The sequence below is a fragment of the Acipenser ruthenus genome, chromosome 49 (assembly GCF_902713425.1).
Source record: "Acipenser ruthenus chromosome 49, fAciRut3.2 maternal haplotype, whole genome shotgun sequence".
Taxonomy (NCBI): Eukaryota; Metazoa; Chordata; class Actinopteri; order Acipenseriformes; family Acipenseridae; genus Acipenser; species Acipenser ruthenus.
This window is the reverse complement of record NC_081237.1, coordinates 3619679-3635383: the sequence shown is the minus strand read 5'-3', so window position 1 is coordinate 3635383 and position 15705 is coordinate 3619679. Positions and strand designations below refer to the sequence as shown.

Below are 15705 nucleotides of genomic sequence, written 5' to 3'. Positions count from 1 at the left end.
TTCTGTTGGAGTCCCAACCAGAGACACTTCTGTGCCGGCACCACTAGAGGACGCGAATGAGTCTGAAGTCTTTCACATATGATATATCAAAACCGGATTATTGCAACGAGTCTTCTTGTCGTGCGCCGTTTGTAGCCTGTATTAGTGTTCATAGGTTTATTCTAGACTGTGTGAAAGGCAGTCAGTTTAAAAGAGCTATTATAATTTCCTACCCGCATTAAGCAAACGACATACACATTGGTTTTGAATTCTGAGTTTTTCCAACAGTGACCTTGAATAAACAAACTCTAGTTTATACCTGTACAGGTGAAAGCTACTTTTAATGCGACGTGTATCAATGTTTACTTTTGTATTAGGGAAGCTAGAATTCGACTTTTTGCGCTAGAAAGTGATAGGACGGACTGTTATTGTTAGATTTTTGTGTTGGCTCTAGGAATGTTTTTGCTGCATGAATATTACAAATGGGTATTACAACCAGTTTGTTGTTGCTCGCTAGCTCACCAGAATAACAAACCTTAACTGACCGTGGTTAAGCTTCACCTGTTCTCCGCACCTTACCTGGCCAGCCACGGCTCACTTGTCCATCCTCCATTGGTTAACAGCAGCTGCCAATCCCAGGGGATGCCCTCCCCCAGTGAAGCGCGTCACCGGGTCGAGTAAGCAAAGCGGATTGAGACAGTTAAACTGGACAAGAACCGTGTCAGCGGAATCGGACATTTCACAGGAGGGTCCAAACACAATCGTGCGCTTTTATCTATCTGTCTGTTTTATTTTATTTATTTATTTTACCTGCTTGTATCTGTCAATAACATTATTTTGTTTGAGATTTGTTATAATCATGTTCGGCAAATTAAAAGAACGTTTTGAGAAGTTTCTTAACGAGAAGAATTTTGTAACAGACTGTCTCGCCAAAATAGAGGAGAAAACGGGAGTCCACCGGCGTTATGTTGCCACAGGTGAGGTCCGGGCTTAACCAGTCTAGCTGTTGTTTTATATGTGTTTGTGCAGACGGCATCTGTCGTTTATTCGTACATTTACCCATGCAACTCAGCGAGGAATATAGTCACATATGTGACGGTGACTTTGGGTTATGTGTAATAATTCTCATTTTAATTTCCCTCTTCTTGCTCAATGTAAATATCAACGCGGCATTTCTGTTTTTGCATAACTCACTTTGGGAGCGGCTTGGTTCAAAGTTTCTTTTGTTCTACACGCATGTCATTCAAAGTAACATTTAATAAAAGTCTGCTTCTCATTAGGAAAAGCACAGCTGTTCTGCATTAAGATAAATACCGCAGTACTTTCTTGTGTCCCATTGTATGCTAGTATATTGCATTACGCAGTATCGTCCAGTGTTTAATTATCTGATGAGAAACGGATACTATGGGGGGTGTTAATTTCGCATCTATAGTACTGCGCCATTTTCATAGTCAGGATTAAGAGAGGCTTTGACTGTAATATAATCGACGCAGTCTAAAAGTCTCTTTGTCTTCAACACCTGTTCAGCGGTCACGTGTCTGCCTGTGGTTTTGGAGATTGCAAAGAACATTCACTGGGCGAGAAACAAAGAAAACGCGATCTGTTCTTAAACCTGCGGTCTAGTGTATATTATCATTATCACAGACGGTGCACTTTATGTGTTAATATAAACTTGACAGCCTTCTAATTCAGTAGTACATAAGATTGCTCAAGTTCTGTGGACTCTTTCCGTATGACAGAGGTTACGGAGAAGGACCAATCCTCATTGCATCTCATTATCAGATTCATTGCTGAGACCACAACTAACTGCCCTCCAATGCACAGCACAAGTTCCCATGTGACTGTTTCAAAATCAATCTGATTTCAGCCTGTGGAGAGTAGAAGGTGGTGAAACTGAGCCCATGGCCACCACATATGGTGCCACTGCCTTGTATAACTGTCTATTGATAGACCTCCTATTTTGGGTCCCCTGGCTGTACCTACAGCTGTTGGTATCCAGGGGGGAGGCTGTCTCAGAAGATCTCTGATACACAGAACACCTTGTCAAAAATGCCCTATAATGTGATTTTTCTAATATAAAAATAATATAATAATGTGATTTAATATAATAGACAGTGCTCGGAATGAGATAGCATAGCATTGGCTTCTGCATCAAAAAACTATAGAAGATCTGATAAAAAACATGCTTGAATAAAAAGGGTTATATCGTTTGCTATGAGAAAGTTACCAAAAGGGACAGCTGTACAAAGCTGTCATGTAACATTGGCTGATAGAATTTTAAACAAGACAGAATTCAATGTAATAATTAAAGACATGATCAGAACAAAGACCTTGACTGGAGGAGCCAAGGCTGTCAACCTCCGTGAAGCCCCACTGCACTGCACTGCACTCCTCCCCACTGCACTCCACCCCTCTGCACCCCAATGCACTCCCCCCCCCCCCAACTGCACCCCACTGCACTGCACCCCACTGCACTCCTCCCCACTTCACCCCAATGCACTCCTCCCCCTGCACCCCAATGCACTCCTCCCCACTGCACTCCTCCCCACTGCACTCCACCCCACTTCACCCCAATGCACTCCTCCCCCTGCACCCCAATGCACTCCCCCCCCACTGCACCCCAATGAAGTAAATACCTGTATATTTTTTAAATACAGTAGCCCCTATAGGAACACCTCCTAAGAGAACACTTCTGCTTAGGGAACACCCTTGTGGTGAAACAGAATTTCCCTCATTGTAAATGCTAAAGGAACAGGAACTTCACTTAAAAGAACATCTTTTTGGCACCACTAGCGATTCGTTACTAACTGATTCAAAACTGATACAGTACTGTTTAGTAACCTGATAACTCCTCCTCATCAAACTCAAATGGTTTATTCAATCATTTCCAAACTGACTTGTCATCGCGAGAGTAATCTAGAGCTGCTGCTGCATTTTGTAACGTGTGTATAGGGTGGTGCTGTGTCAATAACCATGGTGTTCAAATTCAATCTCATAATTACCTTTCAGAGCTGCTGCTGCATTTTTACCATATGTAGGGGTGTTTTGTTAATTTAGTTAGTCAGTTTGTTTATTAGCTTTAGTTTGTCAGTTAGTTTATTATTTATAGTTTATTAACATACACTTGCTTATTGCTTTTCTCTTATTCTGTTCATATGTTGATGCACGTGCGTCATGATATATGTAATAAATACATTGTATTTATTGATTGGCCTTGGCTTATTGTGTCCGGTGGTCACTCTGTCTTAGAGAACACTTTGCTTGCTTCCCGAGGGGTGTTCTCTTATCAGAGACGACTGTGCATAAAGTTTTGTTTAAGTTCCTGGCTATGAGCATGACAGAACACCGTCTACATGCCCTGTCGTAATATTAGTTTGCTTTGTCATCAGTTTCTTATTTCTCTGTTATTGCAAAACGAGTGCATGTAATTTGGTAATGAGTCGTATGCAGGTCCTTTATTGTGAAGCAACTGCTGATCTATCAGAAGGCTTTTAATGATGACAAAAGCATATCAAAACAGGGCAGCTGTTTGGATAATGAAACACTTGCTTTAGTTGAAATACTGGTTTGTGGAAATGCAAATAGTGCTTTATATACACCGATGTTTGTTTCTTGTTATAAACAGTAGAATCTGTCTCGCTCTCCAGTGGAATAGTGTGTCCTCCCAACATGTTTACCCAGTTCACACGACCTAAATCCTGTGAGATCCAGGCGTGTTGAAGACGTGATTGTGAATGACAATGGCGTGTTGATCAAGGATTATTTCTAGAGTGTGAAAAGGCTAGTGAGATGTGGGATCGATTCCAGGTCTAATTAGGCAGTGTTTGCGTGGGAGGCTGACGGCTCTGCTTTGTCAGTGCGTTAAGATGGCAGTGTCGGAGAGAACGTCATCTAGCCCATCGTACGTACTGGTCCATTTATAAGCTGTAAAATATTTGTTGCTAATCCATGTATGCTGTTGAAGCACCAGCCGAAACGTTGTCCCTTAATTTAGGGGTTGATGTGGATTGAATTTCATCATCCCCTGTTTTTAGGGGCAGTCGTGGTTTAACCACATGGTTGATGAAGGCAGGGTGATTCCCAGTGCTGTAAAAGGCTCTAATAAAACACAGCAGCGGCTTATCCCTTTGGGGTAATTGACCCCTTTTTCTTTAATATTTGAAGGTGGATGTAACAGGCTGCTTTCTGATTAAGATCATAATAAAAGATGGAATGGAAGGGTGTACTATAATCGTTTTGAAAAGCAGTTTGAGCCATTCCATATTTTAGTGTTATCCTAATTTGAGCCCCTATGCATCTTTTGTACACATTTAGGACAGGAAAATCTGGAATGGCTCCGACTGCTATGCAAACTGTACATGTGTAACAGGAACAACATGCACTGTGAGTCAGGAGTATTCTGCAGCAGGAGATCTCACACAGTATGAACACATGCACTGAGTCAGGAGTATTCTGCAGCAGGAGATCTCACACAGTATGAACACATGCAGTGTGAGTCAGGAGTATTCTGCAGAGGGAGATCTGACACAGTATGAACACACTGAGTCAGGAGTATTCTGCAGCAGGAGATCTCGCACAGTATGAACACATGCACTGAGTCAGGAGTATTCTGCAGAGGGAGATCTGACACAGTATGAACACATGCAGTGTGAGTCAGGAGTATTCTGCAGAGGGAGATCTGACACAGTATGAACACATGCACTGAGTCAGGAGTATTCTGCAGCAGGAGATCTCACACAGTATGAACACATGCACTGAGTCAGGAGTATTCTGCAGAGGGAGATCTGACACAGTATGAACACATGCACTGAGTCAGGAGTATTCTGCAGAGGGAGATCTCACACAGTATGAACACATGCAGTGTGAGTCAGGAGTATTCTGCAGCAGGAGATCTCACACAGTATGAACACATGCACTGAGTCAGGAGTATTCTGCAGAGGGAGATCTGACACAGTATGAACACATGCACTGAGTCAGGAGTATTCTGCAGCAGGAGATCTCACACAGTATGAACACATGCAGTGTGAGTCAGGAGTATTCTGCAGCAGGAGATCTCGCACAGTATGAACACATGCAGTGTGAGTCAGGAGTATTCTGCAGCAGGAGATCTCACACAGTATGAACACATGCACTGAGTCAGGAGTATTCTGCAGCAGGAGATCTCACACAGTATGAACACATGCAGTGTGAGTCAGGAGTATTCTGCAGAGGGAGATCTGACACAGTATGAACACATGCACTGAGTCAGGAGTATTCTGCAGCAGGAGATCTCACACAGTATGAACACATGCAGTGTGAGTCAGGAGTATTCTGCAGCAGGAGATCTCACACAGTATGAACACATGCACTGAGTCAGGAGTATTCTGCAGCAGGAGATCTCACACAGTATGAACACATGCACTGAGTCAGGAGTATTCTGCAGAGGGAGATCTGACACAGTATGAACACATGCACTGAGTCAGGAGTATTCTGCAGCAGGAGATCTCACACAGTATGAACACATGCAGTGTGAGTCAGGAGTATTCTGCAGCAGGAGATCTCACACAGTATGAACACATGCACTGAGTCAGGAGTATTCTGCAGAGGGAGATCTGACACAGTATGAACACATGCACTGAGTCAGGAGTATTCTGCAGCAGGAGATCTCACACAGTATGAACACATGCAGTGTGAGTCAGGAGTATTCTGCAGCAGGAGATCTCGCACAGTATGAACACATGCACTGAGTCAGGAGTATTCTGCAGCAGGAGATCTCACACAGTATGAACACATGCAGTGTGAGTCAGGAGTATTCTGCAGCAGGAGATCTCGCACAGTATGAACACATGCACTGAGTCAGGAGTATTCTGCAGAGGGAGATCTCACACAGTATGAACACATGCACTGAGTCAGGAGTATTCTGCAGCAGGAGATCTCACACAGTATGAACACATGCAGTGTGAGTCAGGAGTATTCTGCAGTGTGGCACTCTGTAATAAGTATAGCTGTGTTGCCCTTCAGTGGCATGTTGCACAGAGTGCAAGGGGAGCCTTTAATAAGCCTTCAGGAGAGGGCTCTGCTGCACTGGGATTATTGAGTGGAGGCTGTAATAAACCTTCAGGAGAGGGCTCTGCTGCACTGGGATTATTGAGGGGAGGCTGTAATAAACCTTCAGGAGAGGGCTCTGCTGCACTGGGATTATTGAGGGGAGGCTGTAATAAACCTTCAGGAGAGGGCTCTGCTGCGCTGGGATTATTGAGTGGAGGCTGTAATAAGCCTTCAGGAGAGGGCTCTGCTGCACTGGGATTATTGAGGGGAGGCTGTAATAAACCTTCAGGAGAGGGCTCTGCTGCACTGGGATTATTGAGGGGAGGCTCTAATAAACCTTCAGGAGAGGGCTCTGCTGCACTGGGATTATTGAGGGGAGGCTCTAATAAACCTTCAGGAGAGGGCTCTGCTGCACTGGGATTATTGAGGGGAGGCTGTAATAAACCTTCAGGAGAGGGCTCTGATGCACTGGGATTATTGAGGGGAGGCTGTAATTAACCTTCAGGAGAAGGCTCTGCTGCACTGGGATTATTGAGGGGAGGCTGTAATTAACCTTCAGGAGAGGGCTCTGCTGCACTGGGATTATTGAGGGGAGGCTGTAATAAACCTTCAGGAGAGGGCTCTGATGCACTGGGATTATTGAGGGGAGGCTCTAATAAACCTTCAGGAGAGGGCTCTGCGGCACTGGGATTATTGAGGGGAGGCTGTATGATTTCAGCAGGCAGTTCTTCGGGGGTGGGTCTGCACTGGCTTGGGTGGCTCCTGAGCGAAGTCTCTGAGAACCCCCAGAAGAATGTTGCAGCTCTGAATCCGAACTGGCACAAGAAAGTCACTTGCTTGGAATGTATTGGGGATGTGCCAGAATTCCTGAATGTATTTATATATATTATAAACCATGTAGGCAAAATTAACCAATCACTGTTATGGATTTATTCAAATACCTGAACATCTTGTATGTAGCTGTCATCCTGTGCAAAGAACATTCTAAAATTAGTTTTTGTGATTTCTAAGAAGTTAATACATTATGTTTAGCGTGTCTCTTATTAGTACAGAAATCATTTGGCACATTCGAGTCATCTCAGCCTCCCTCCTCGCTCCCAAACTGCACCACACGACGTCTCGAATACAGCGAGACACAATCTACACATGACAAGTCGAAGTGATTGTGATGACGCTGCTTGATTGCTCATGGCTTGCTTGTCTCTTTACAGGAAGTGTGTCGTTCGTCGGCCTCTATCTGGTCTTCGGTTACGGCGCTTCCCTGCTGTGTAATTTAATTGGTTTTGTGTATCCAGCTTATTTCTCGTAAGTATTGGGTTCTTTTGTTGTCTCTATAAACCCAGGTTATGGTTTCTGTCAAAGGGAGTGCTAACCAGGGCTTTTACCCTAATGTTTGTGCTGAAATATCATCTGGGCTTATTTCCCTTTATTGAGGATCTGCACACTTGTTCAACCATGCTGTGGCGCTGTGAGTCTGCTCTTCTCTGTACCAATTTCCTTCCTGTGTCGGACTCACCAGATTGATTTTAAAGCCTTGGTCAGCCTGCCATCGTGCTTTATTTGGAATCTGTGCTCCACTAGAAAGATGTGTTTGTTTTTCTACTTGGCTTTGAGCTTGTTCAGAGATTGTCCGTACCTCCTGAATACAGAAACATTATATATATATATATATATATATATATATACATATACTGTCACCCTCGGTTAACTCAGGGATGCTGTTTAGTGTCAGCTTATCCGAGGTGTCGAGTTAACCACAGGTGCACGTGAGCCATGACATTAACATGCAAATAGAACTCACACGCTTACAGTATTTACAAGTTTTTTTTAGTTAAATGTCCTTATGAAAACGGTAGAACTGCAGTGAATGAATCGGTTACAGTATACAGTACTGTACAAACTCGGTACAACTCGTATAGTTCAATTGAAATAAGAATTTATAAAATAACTACAGCATTATTTTTACGAACCACAAACTGTTGACTATACTTTTAGTTATTGGCTGGTACTGTCTGATTTGACGGCTTACATAGCAAAAGTTAACAAATGTACATTATACAGAATTAACTCGGGGGACAAAAATAACAAACACAGAAATCAAGCATTGTCGATTGTTTCGCATGCAAAAACACACGCTTTGAAAGTTCTGCTGACAAGCTTGTTATCCCGAATAACCTGAGCTTTAAAAGCAATAGAACGAGAACTCATTTTTCACTTCACTCAGTGTGAACTGACACTGTAACCAGCTGCACTTGGTAGCTGAGAATGAATGAATGAATGAATGAACGATCCGTTTCCAGTCCAGTGAAACAAGAGTGTCACGTAGAGTTCAGCAACGTGACGAGAAGGTGTCGAGTTATCCACTAGTCTTTTTAATAGTTTATATCCCTTCTGTACCAGTAATAAATGTCGAGTTACAAGTAAAGCGTGGCGTCGAATTATATTTTATATGGAGAAAATCCGGGACCAAGACTGTGCGTGGAGTTATCAGTCGAGGTAACCGAGGTTGACTGTATATAATGTTATACCTTTCAGCTCTGTTGGCTGGAACTGGTATAGTACCAGAGATCAGGTGTGGCTGACAGATTTAAAAGGTCACAGTCTTGCATGATTTCAGTGCAGTCAGGAACCCAGGCAGATGGGCACACAAGGCCTTCTCGCAGCAAGCTCAAAGCCACATACAGACAGCTCCTGATTTATTTTAAAGTAGTGGAGCGGTATATGCAGAACCACTCAGTTACTGGAGGTATTACTTTACATGTTTAAGAAGGTTATAAAAAGCCCATTTTGAAAATATTCCTCCCCATCAAAGCCTTCGGCCTTCGTTGTGCTCCTCATCCTCCTGCTATCCTAGGAATGTAACCAGCAGGCTCTGCTGTAGCTCTGGGAAGCAAAACATAAATGTAAAAAACAGTATTTTCCAACACGCCTTTTCAGCTGTGCAGACCTGATATTGTCACACCACAGATGCATAAGGTACTGAAACTAAATAACTAAATACATTCTCTTCAGATGAGACGTAAAACCGAGGTCCTATTGTAAGTGACTCTGCAGCAGCAGTTGTGATGCATAGTTCACCCCCTAGTATCCGTAAGTCGCTTTGGATAAAAGCGTCTCCGAAATGACATTTGAAACCTTGCTGGAGGGCTCTGTGTCTTTTGAGTCGTCAAAACAAAACCAAGCTGTCTTGTTGGCGGTCCCAGTGGACTTGGGAACCAGTAGCACAGCTCCCTCCTTGTTTGGCTGGGGAGGGCAGTGTGTGTTGATAAGCCAGTGCAGTGATACAGTAACGCACCGCGTCACCCCGCAGGATCAAGGCTATCGAGAGCAGTAACAAGGAGGACGACACCAAGTGGCTGACCTACTGGGTGGTGTATGGTATCTTCAGCGTGGCTGAGTTCTTCTCCGACATCTTCCTCTACTGGTTCCCATTCTACTATGCTGGGAAGGTAAGGACAGGGTGGGATAATATTGTTGATTGAGTGTCTTGAAGATGGATCTATCGGGCTGCTTTTCTAATTAAGATCATTAACAAAACATAATAAGGTAGAATATAACTACTTTTCAATAGCAGTTTGAGCCATTCCATATTTTAGTGTTATCCTAATTTGATCCACAACACATCTTTTGTACACAATTGTGTGCGTGTGCGTTCCAACTGTGGTGACTGATCTCTCTCTCTCTCTCTCTCTCTCTCTCTCTCTCTCTCTCTCTCTATCTCTCTCTCTCTCTCTCTCTCTCTCTCTCTCTCTCTCTCTCTCTCTCTCTCTCTCTCTCAGTGCCTGTTCCTGCTGTGGTGCATGGCTCCAGTTGCCTGGAACGGCTCTCAGATCCTGTACGACCGCCTGGTCCGCCCCTTCTTCCTGAAGCACCAGGCCTCTGTGGACAGTGTGGTGAACGAGCTGAGCGGCCAGGCCATCCACGCAGCCGAGAGCCTGACGCTGGGAGGTACGAGGGGGACCGGGGCTCTGCCACTGTAAAGCCATAGCCATTTAACAAACTACAAAATGAGATCACAAGTGTCTACCGGAAGCCATAATAATAGTACAGTATTTCATGTTAGATTTCAAATGTTTTTCAATTTGTCAGCTTTTCGTTAAGTATTTATTCTAAATGGAATAAAAATGAAATTTTACAAGAAGGCTGCGATACGCACCTAAATGGTTTCTTACTAGTTTGGTAACATTCTTTAAACTTTTCAGAGAGCGCACCGTTAGTAAATCACATCCCTTCCAATTCATAATTACAAATAAACAGGTCTGAATCAGGAGTATACTCAAGCCGTTTCATTCTACTCTCGTAACTCCTAACAGCACCTTTCTGTTTGCCTGAATGTTTATTCGAGGCTGTGTTTGACATGGAGAGTAACACTCTGCTTACCCCTAATGCTGTGATGCTCCAGTCCTGTTTGTATTAACCACTTTATCCATCAGTGCATTTCTCCCTTCCCCCTGATTTGCTCTGTGTGTTTTATTTGCCTGTTTTTCTTGTTTTCTGGCTGCAGTCCTGCACACACTGGTTCAAACCAAGACCTTGCTGCCTGCAGACGCAGGCCCTAAAGAGCTGCCTGGCACTTCTGTATGTAACGAACCACTGCTTTGTGTCCAGCACACACGTAGTTAGTGCGTTTCCATCTGCAGGGCTCACCTTGTGCTACGCTAGCCCTGAACTATGCTCTCTGGCCTGCTTGGCACCAGTACTGTTAATTGTAGCCCATACATCAAATCTCAGATTGTCATATCGGAGGGCATGATCACACTGTCTGCGAATCTTACAATCTGTTTTAAAATATCCAAATGAATTATCTATACATAAAAATAAAATAATACTAGGTCTTGTGTTAAGTGCCTAAGTATATGTCTGGGGAGCATTTAAATATATGGCCATGGTCACCTGCCCTGAAGGTGTTATTGCTGAACTGGGACTGAATTAGAAAATGAAGCAAGTGCGCATCATGGAAGATCCACTGCCCTGCCATTGCCACACACCTGCACCCGTTCAGCTGCACATGGGCTTCAAGTTTCAGTTTTAGGGCAGCACTGTTTTAGTTTGCAGATGGAAACAGAGAATGTAGGAGAGGCTGTGTGTTTGTAATGACCCTTGGTTAACTGACATGCAATAGGATCGGTGGTTTATTCATATGCTTACACCAGCAATACATCAATTGTGGGTCCTTCAACTTCAATACAGCATCTCCCCGGTAATCCCATTTTAAATGAGGCTTGTGAAAGGAGGAGCTCTCTGATGTTCTGCACAAGATGTTATTTTGCATCTTCAAGGTCAAGCCTGTGTAGCTGTAAAGAATAAAGCGAAAGCCCTGATTGCAGCAGGTCATTATAAACCCTGGCACTCTGCCCCAGGCTGGAAGCTGGCTGGGATTAGGCATGTGATTCACAGCAGAGAGACACTGCCTCCAGCCCTCGTAATTGCAGGCAGCCTGGGCTCATCAGCACCGGGGCACACGGACAGTAAACCCCTGTCTTGGTGGGAGGTGTCTGCAGGCTGTCTCTAATTGCTCTTGGGGGGGGGGGGGCATCAAAGTCTCTCTGCTCAGCCCTGATTCTTTGTAGTTGTAGAGGCTGAGGTTAGCTTAATCCGTGAGAACGTTAGTGTGCAAGTCTACAGTGAATAATGAACAAAGGATGTTCTGCACAACAGGCTTTCTCATCCTTCCTTTTGTGTTTATTGCTGTTTTGTTTGTTTGTTTCATGCATACAGTGTAAAAGAGGATGAACATAAAATTATAAACGTGCCACATGTTACACATACATTTGTGTTACTGGGCTGATTGGTACACAGAGGATGAAGAGGAGAAACAGTGCTGAAGTTTATATCTTGTACCAATGGAAACGTTTAAAGTACATACATGTTTTAAACTGATCATATACAAATCCGTCTTTGGAAGGGAAATAGGTGGCCTGTAATTCATATTTATCCAAGCTTTTACTCTTCTGGTAATAGTATTAATTTACTTAATTTGAATCTGTATTTAGTTTTTGTTTCAGGCTCTCAATATGCTGTGTTTTGTTTAAGAACTACACCCATTCCTGTCGGTGTGGTTCAGTCTGTTTCAATTTGGTGTTTCTTGTGTTTTTATCATCTACTCTCCATGCTTTTCACCTTTTTATAGCCTGATCTGTCAGTAGACTGAGCTGTAGCCTGGTAAGTTATTAACTATAAACCCAGCCCTTCTCATCCCTAATATGAGACGGCTGGCAATACATTGGCTTAGAGCTCCTCCAACATCGAGATATCTGTAGCTACAGTCTCAGTCACTTTCACTTAGTGGTGACTTTTATGTGCACAAGAAAACTGCAGAATTTGCAAAAAATTTAGTACTTGATTGAAAACCCTGCTACTATACAAGCTTCAAGAAGTCTCTTATTTTGCATGCAGTACTTTCAGGTAGTCTGTAAGTGTAGTTCCTAGTTCATTTCACATCAGTACAGTCTTTGGAGTCAAAGCATGTCATTCACTGCCAAGAACGGGATGGAGCTGGTTGGTTAGTGACAGGAAACGAGGCATTGAATAGGTGAATTTCTCATTGCTCAGGTTAAGGAAATATAACACCGGACTGACTACCTGAAAGTAAGCAAAGGTATCAGATATAATTTGAAAATGAAAATACACGTTTGTGATACATTTTCAAAACCGCTGAATTTGGAGAGCTTCAATCCCTAGATCAAGCTTGGCATCGAGGCTTGAATAGTGCGATTCATTGGGAATGAGATCCACTGAATACAAAAAACGCTAGAGCTCTCAACACTTGTTTTACAAATTGAATTATTTCATTTGCTAGAACCACTTCAAATACATTACATTAGAGCAGACGCTCCTGGAGGGCCGCAGTGTCTTCTGGCTTTCGTTCCACCCGAGCTCTCAGTTACTTAATTGGTCTAATTATTTGATTAATTAGACACATTTAACACTTCTCTTCAGGCCTCAAAATGTTTCATAGGTAGTGTACCTTGAATCAAGTGCATTTTTAAAACGATCAACTGTAAAATATTAATTCAACAAACAATTAAATCAATTATGTTAATTGAGAGTTTAAGTTGGAATGAAAACTGACTGGAGTTTGACCCCCCTGCATTAGAGGAAGGTATAGGGTGGGATTTGTTTAGCAGACAATGCAGTTAAATACTCGAGTGGAGCGAGGTGCCACTGCCGTTTGACAGGGGAGAGCTGAATTCTGCATTGTCGTTGCCAGCATTGAAAAGCAATTTAAATGTCATACACCATGTGGTACTAAATCATACATGCTGTTAAAACGTGGGTCCAGATATGAATGGAACAACTGGCAGCAGCAGCAGCAGCAGCCATTAACTCTGTATTGATAAATGCAGTTTCCAGGCAAACACTCCGGTCTATTTGATTGATCTCAACAGTGGCGAATTTAAACCCCACCACTGTTGAAATATGAAATATTAACACTGGCATTTTACTTTACCAGATGCTTTGTGTAACACTTGTGGTTATTATTTTTTGTTTTATTTCAGCAACCAAACTAGCCACAGACCACGCCCTTGGCCATCCAAAGTCACAGTGATTGCACAACTGAATGGAGAGCTCGGAACTCCTGCTCTATAGACTTGAAGAAAGAAGCCATAAAACTCGTTTGTGTGTTTTCAGACTGATGTGAACCCCTTCTTGTACCCCTGCCTCACACACACACACAATCTCCGATTCAGATTCAAGTTGACCGTTGTATATCAGATACCATCATGGCACACTCTTGCACTAGTTTATCAGTAGCTGCAGCAGTTCATCTCCCCTCCCCCTAACACTTCTGCAGTGGGCTGTTGCGATACAGATTGACCTAATTCAAGGTTGTTTAACCCTTATTCATTCAAGACTCCTACAGTTACACCTGTCCGTATGGTACAGTCACCTGAATAAGTAGCTGGTTAATTCTGGTTTTCACAACGATGCAGATGGCATTTTCGGTTCCATGGAAGTTTAATTGCAGTGTGTCAAATAAACTTTATTTAAACAGTAACTCATACCTAACACACACACACACACACACGCATTCACAAAGAGCTTGCAAGACTTCTTCCCACGTACCCTTAATGAAAAGATTTCAGTGTGTCCTCTGATCAGCTCCAGTAATCTCTCACAAGCACAGCACACAATGCTTTCATTCAGGGACAGAGTGCATCCACGCAAAGCATTACCAAACACCCCCTTGTGACTTCTCACTTCTTGGCTGTGTACAGATTTCTTTTTAATCCCGATGGTGTTTTTATTCAGACGTCCAGGGGAACATTTAGGAGCTGTTGCAGTGACTGGGGGGGAAAACTTACAAACAGAACAACGATTGCATGTGTAAGCCATGCATCAATGATCCTCACTTGTGTCTCTTTCAATCCAGTCCTTGGTTTTGAATGGAGTGAATGAGACACACCTGAGTATCACTGCTATATAAAATAGATGTCATTTCTGTGTTTGCACAATCGTAGAACATCTCAATGCACTGGAATATTCCCCTTCAGTCACTGAGTCACAATTGTACCGTTTGTGTCTGATAGATGAAATAGTAGCTGTGTCAGTCCAGAGATGATAGACAAAGGTCTCTGCTTTCACCTGACGAAGAGACCTTTGAGGTCTTGAAAGCTTGGGATTAATTATTTTTTAGTTAGTCCAATAAAAGGTGTCATTATAATGCATAGATTTTTTTTTTTTTCAAAGTTTTGGCAGGGAAACTTCTCAAACTAAAGTTCACACAACTTAAAAAAATAAAAATAAAAATGAAATTAAAAAATTGTGACAGACTGGGATAAACTTCAGTACGCTACAATATCATGCAAGTAGTTTCCTAATAACAATTGTAAGTACACTGCTGAAGGCACTAACCGAAATGTTTGGTTACTTAGTTTCTTTAGACGTTTTGCTTGATATTTTTGACAGTAATTGAAAGTTATGGGTGGGTGTTTTAACAACTATAATACTGATAATGAATAAAGAAGAATTTGTATTAAATGAAGGCTTTATTTGATGTAAAAAAGAACAACAACTTTGTATTATCTTGTTAAAGAGAATTTGTTTTTATTTCAATCAATAAAACTGAATAAAAACCCTTTTTTCCTCCCTCTCTCAGTGTAATATTTCTATTTGCTTTGAGATAATGCTGGTGTTTAATGACAAACAAGCTGGGCTGTGTGCATTTACAGATACCGCAGTATACTTTATTGCAGCTGTAAGATCGTTGTTTGAGCATGCTCTAGATACGAGTCGCCTCCAGCAAAACCAGAGAAGGAATAATAACGAATATTTGTTTTAGTTTGGAGAAAAAATATTATTCCTGAATCATATTCCAAACTTCTGTCAGCCCTGTAATAAAGATACACAGTTTGATAAATGAGCTCAAAACCCATTAAATCGCTTGTAGCTTCACATTTCATTGTTTTAGTTTCTCTACTGTTTCCCTTATTTTTATATTTTTTGCAAGTAGTTGCAAGTAACTACTAGAATATTGTGTTTTGTTTTTTTGTTCATAAGCCAGGTGGTTGTCTTCAGGCTGCTTGTAATGTAGGCTAGGGACAAAGTGCTTTATAAAACGAAGTGCAGATGGACAAAAAAATACTTGATCCAAATGCCAGGTCTGTAGATGGCGCTGGCTCTCTATAAAGACCCCTTTGGCTGATCTGTACCATGTTACAATTATCTATAAGAATCACTTTGAATGTTTGTAAACAT

The 15705-nt window shown here is 42.4% G+C and overlaps 1 protein-coding gene across 3 annotated transcripts; it reads left to right on the top strand.

Moving 5' to 3' along the window:
* The first annotated feature begins 599 nt into the window (after window positions 1-599).
* On the top strand, window positions 600-15100 carry LOC117962443 (receptor expression-enhancing protein 6-like). 3 transcript variants are annotated; one of them, XM_059015224.1, is made up of 7 exons: window positions 600-956; window positions 7218-7311; window positions 9317-9455; window positions 9786-9954; window positions 10511-10584; window positions 12137-12168; window positions 13506-15100. In XM_059015224.1, exons 1-6 carry the CDS (start codon window positions 839-841, stop codon window positions 12155-12157), a joined length of 615 nt encoding a protein of 204 aa, XP_058871207.1. In that variant the 5' UTR covers window positions 600-838; the 3' UTR covers window positions 12158-12168; window positions 13506-15100. The 3 variants fall into 3 exon arrangements, with proteins under 3 accessions (XP_058871207.1, XP_058871206.1, XP_034767674.2); XM_059015223.1 differs by lacking the exon at window positions 12137-12168 and having other exon boundaries at window positions 706-956; XM_034911783.2 differs by lacking the exons at window positions 10511-10584; window positions 12137-12168 and having other exon boundaries at window positions 706-956.
* The last annotated feature ends 605 nt before the right edge of the window (window positions 15101-15705 follow it).

Coding starts and splice junctions, on each gene's coding strand:
- LOC117962443 (XM_059015224.1), top strand. CDS start 839: ATGTTCGGCAAATTAAAAGAACGTTTTGAGAAGTTTCTTAACGAGAAG. Junction 9,955..10,510: donor CGAGAGCCTGACGCTGGGAG/GTACGAGGGGGA, acceptor TTCTGGCTGCAG/TCCTGCACACACTGGTTCAA. Junction 10,585..12,136: donor AAGAGCTGCCTGGCACTTCT/GTATGTAACGAA, acceptor ACCTTTTTATAG/CCTGATCTGTCAGTAGACTG.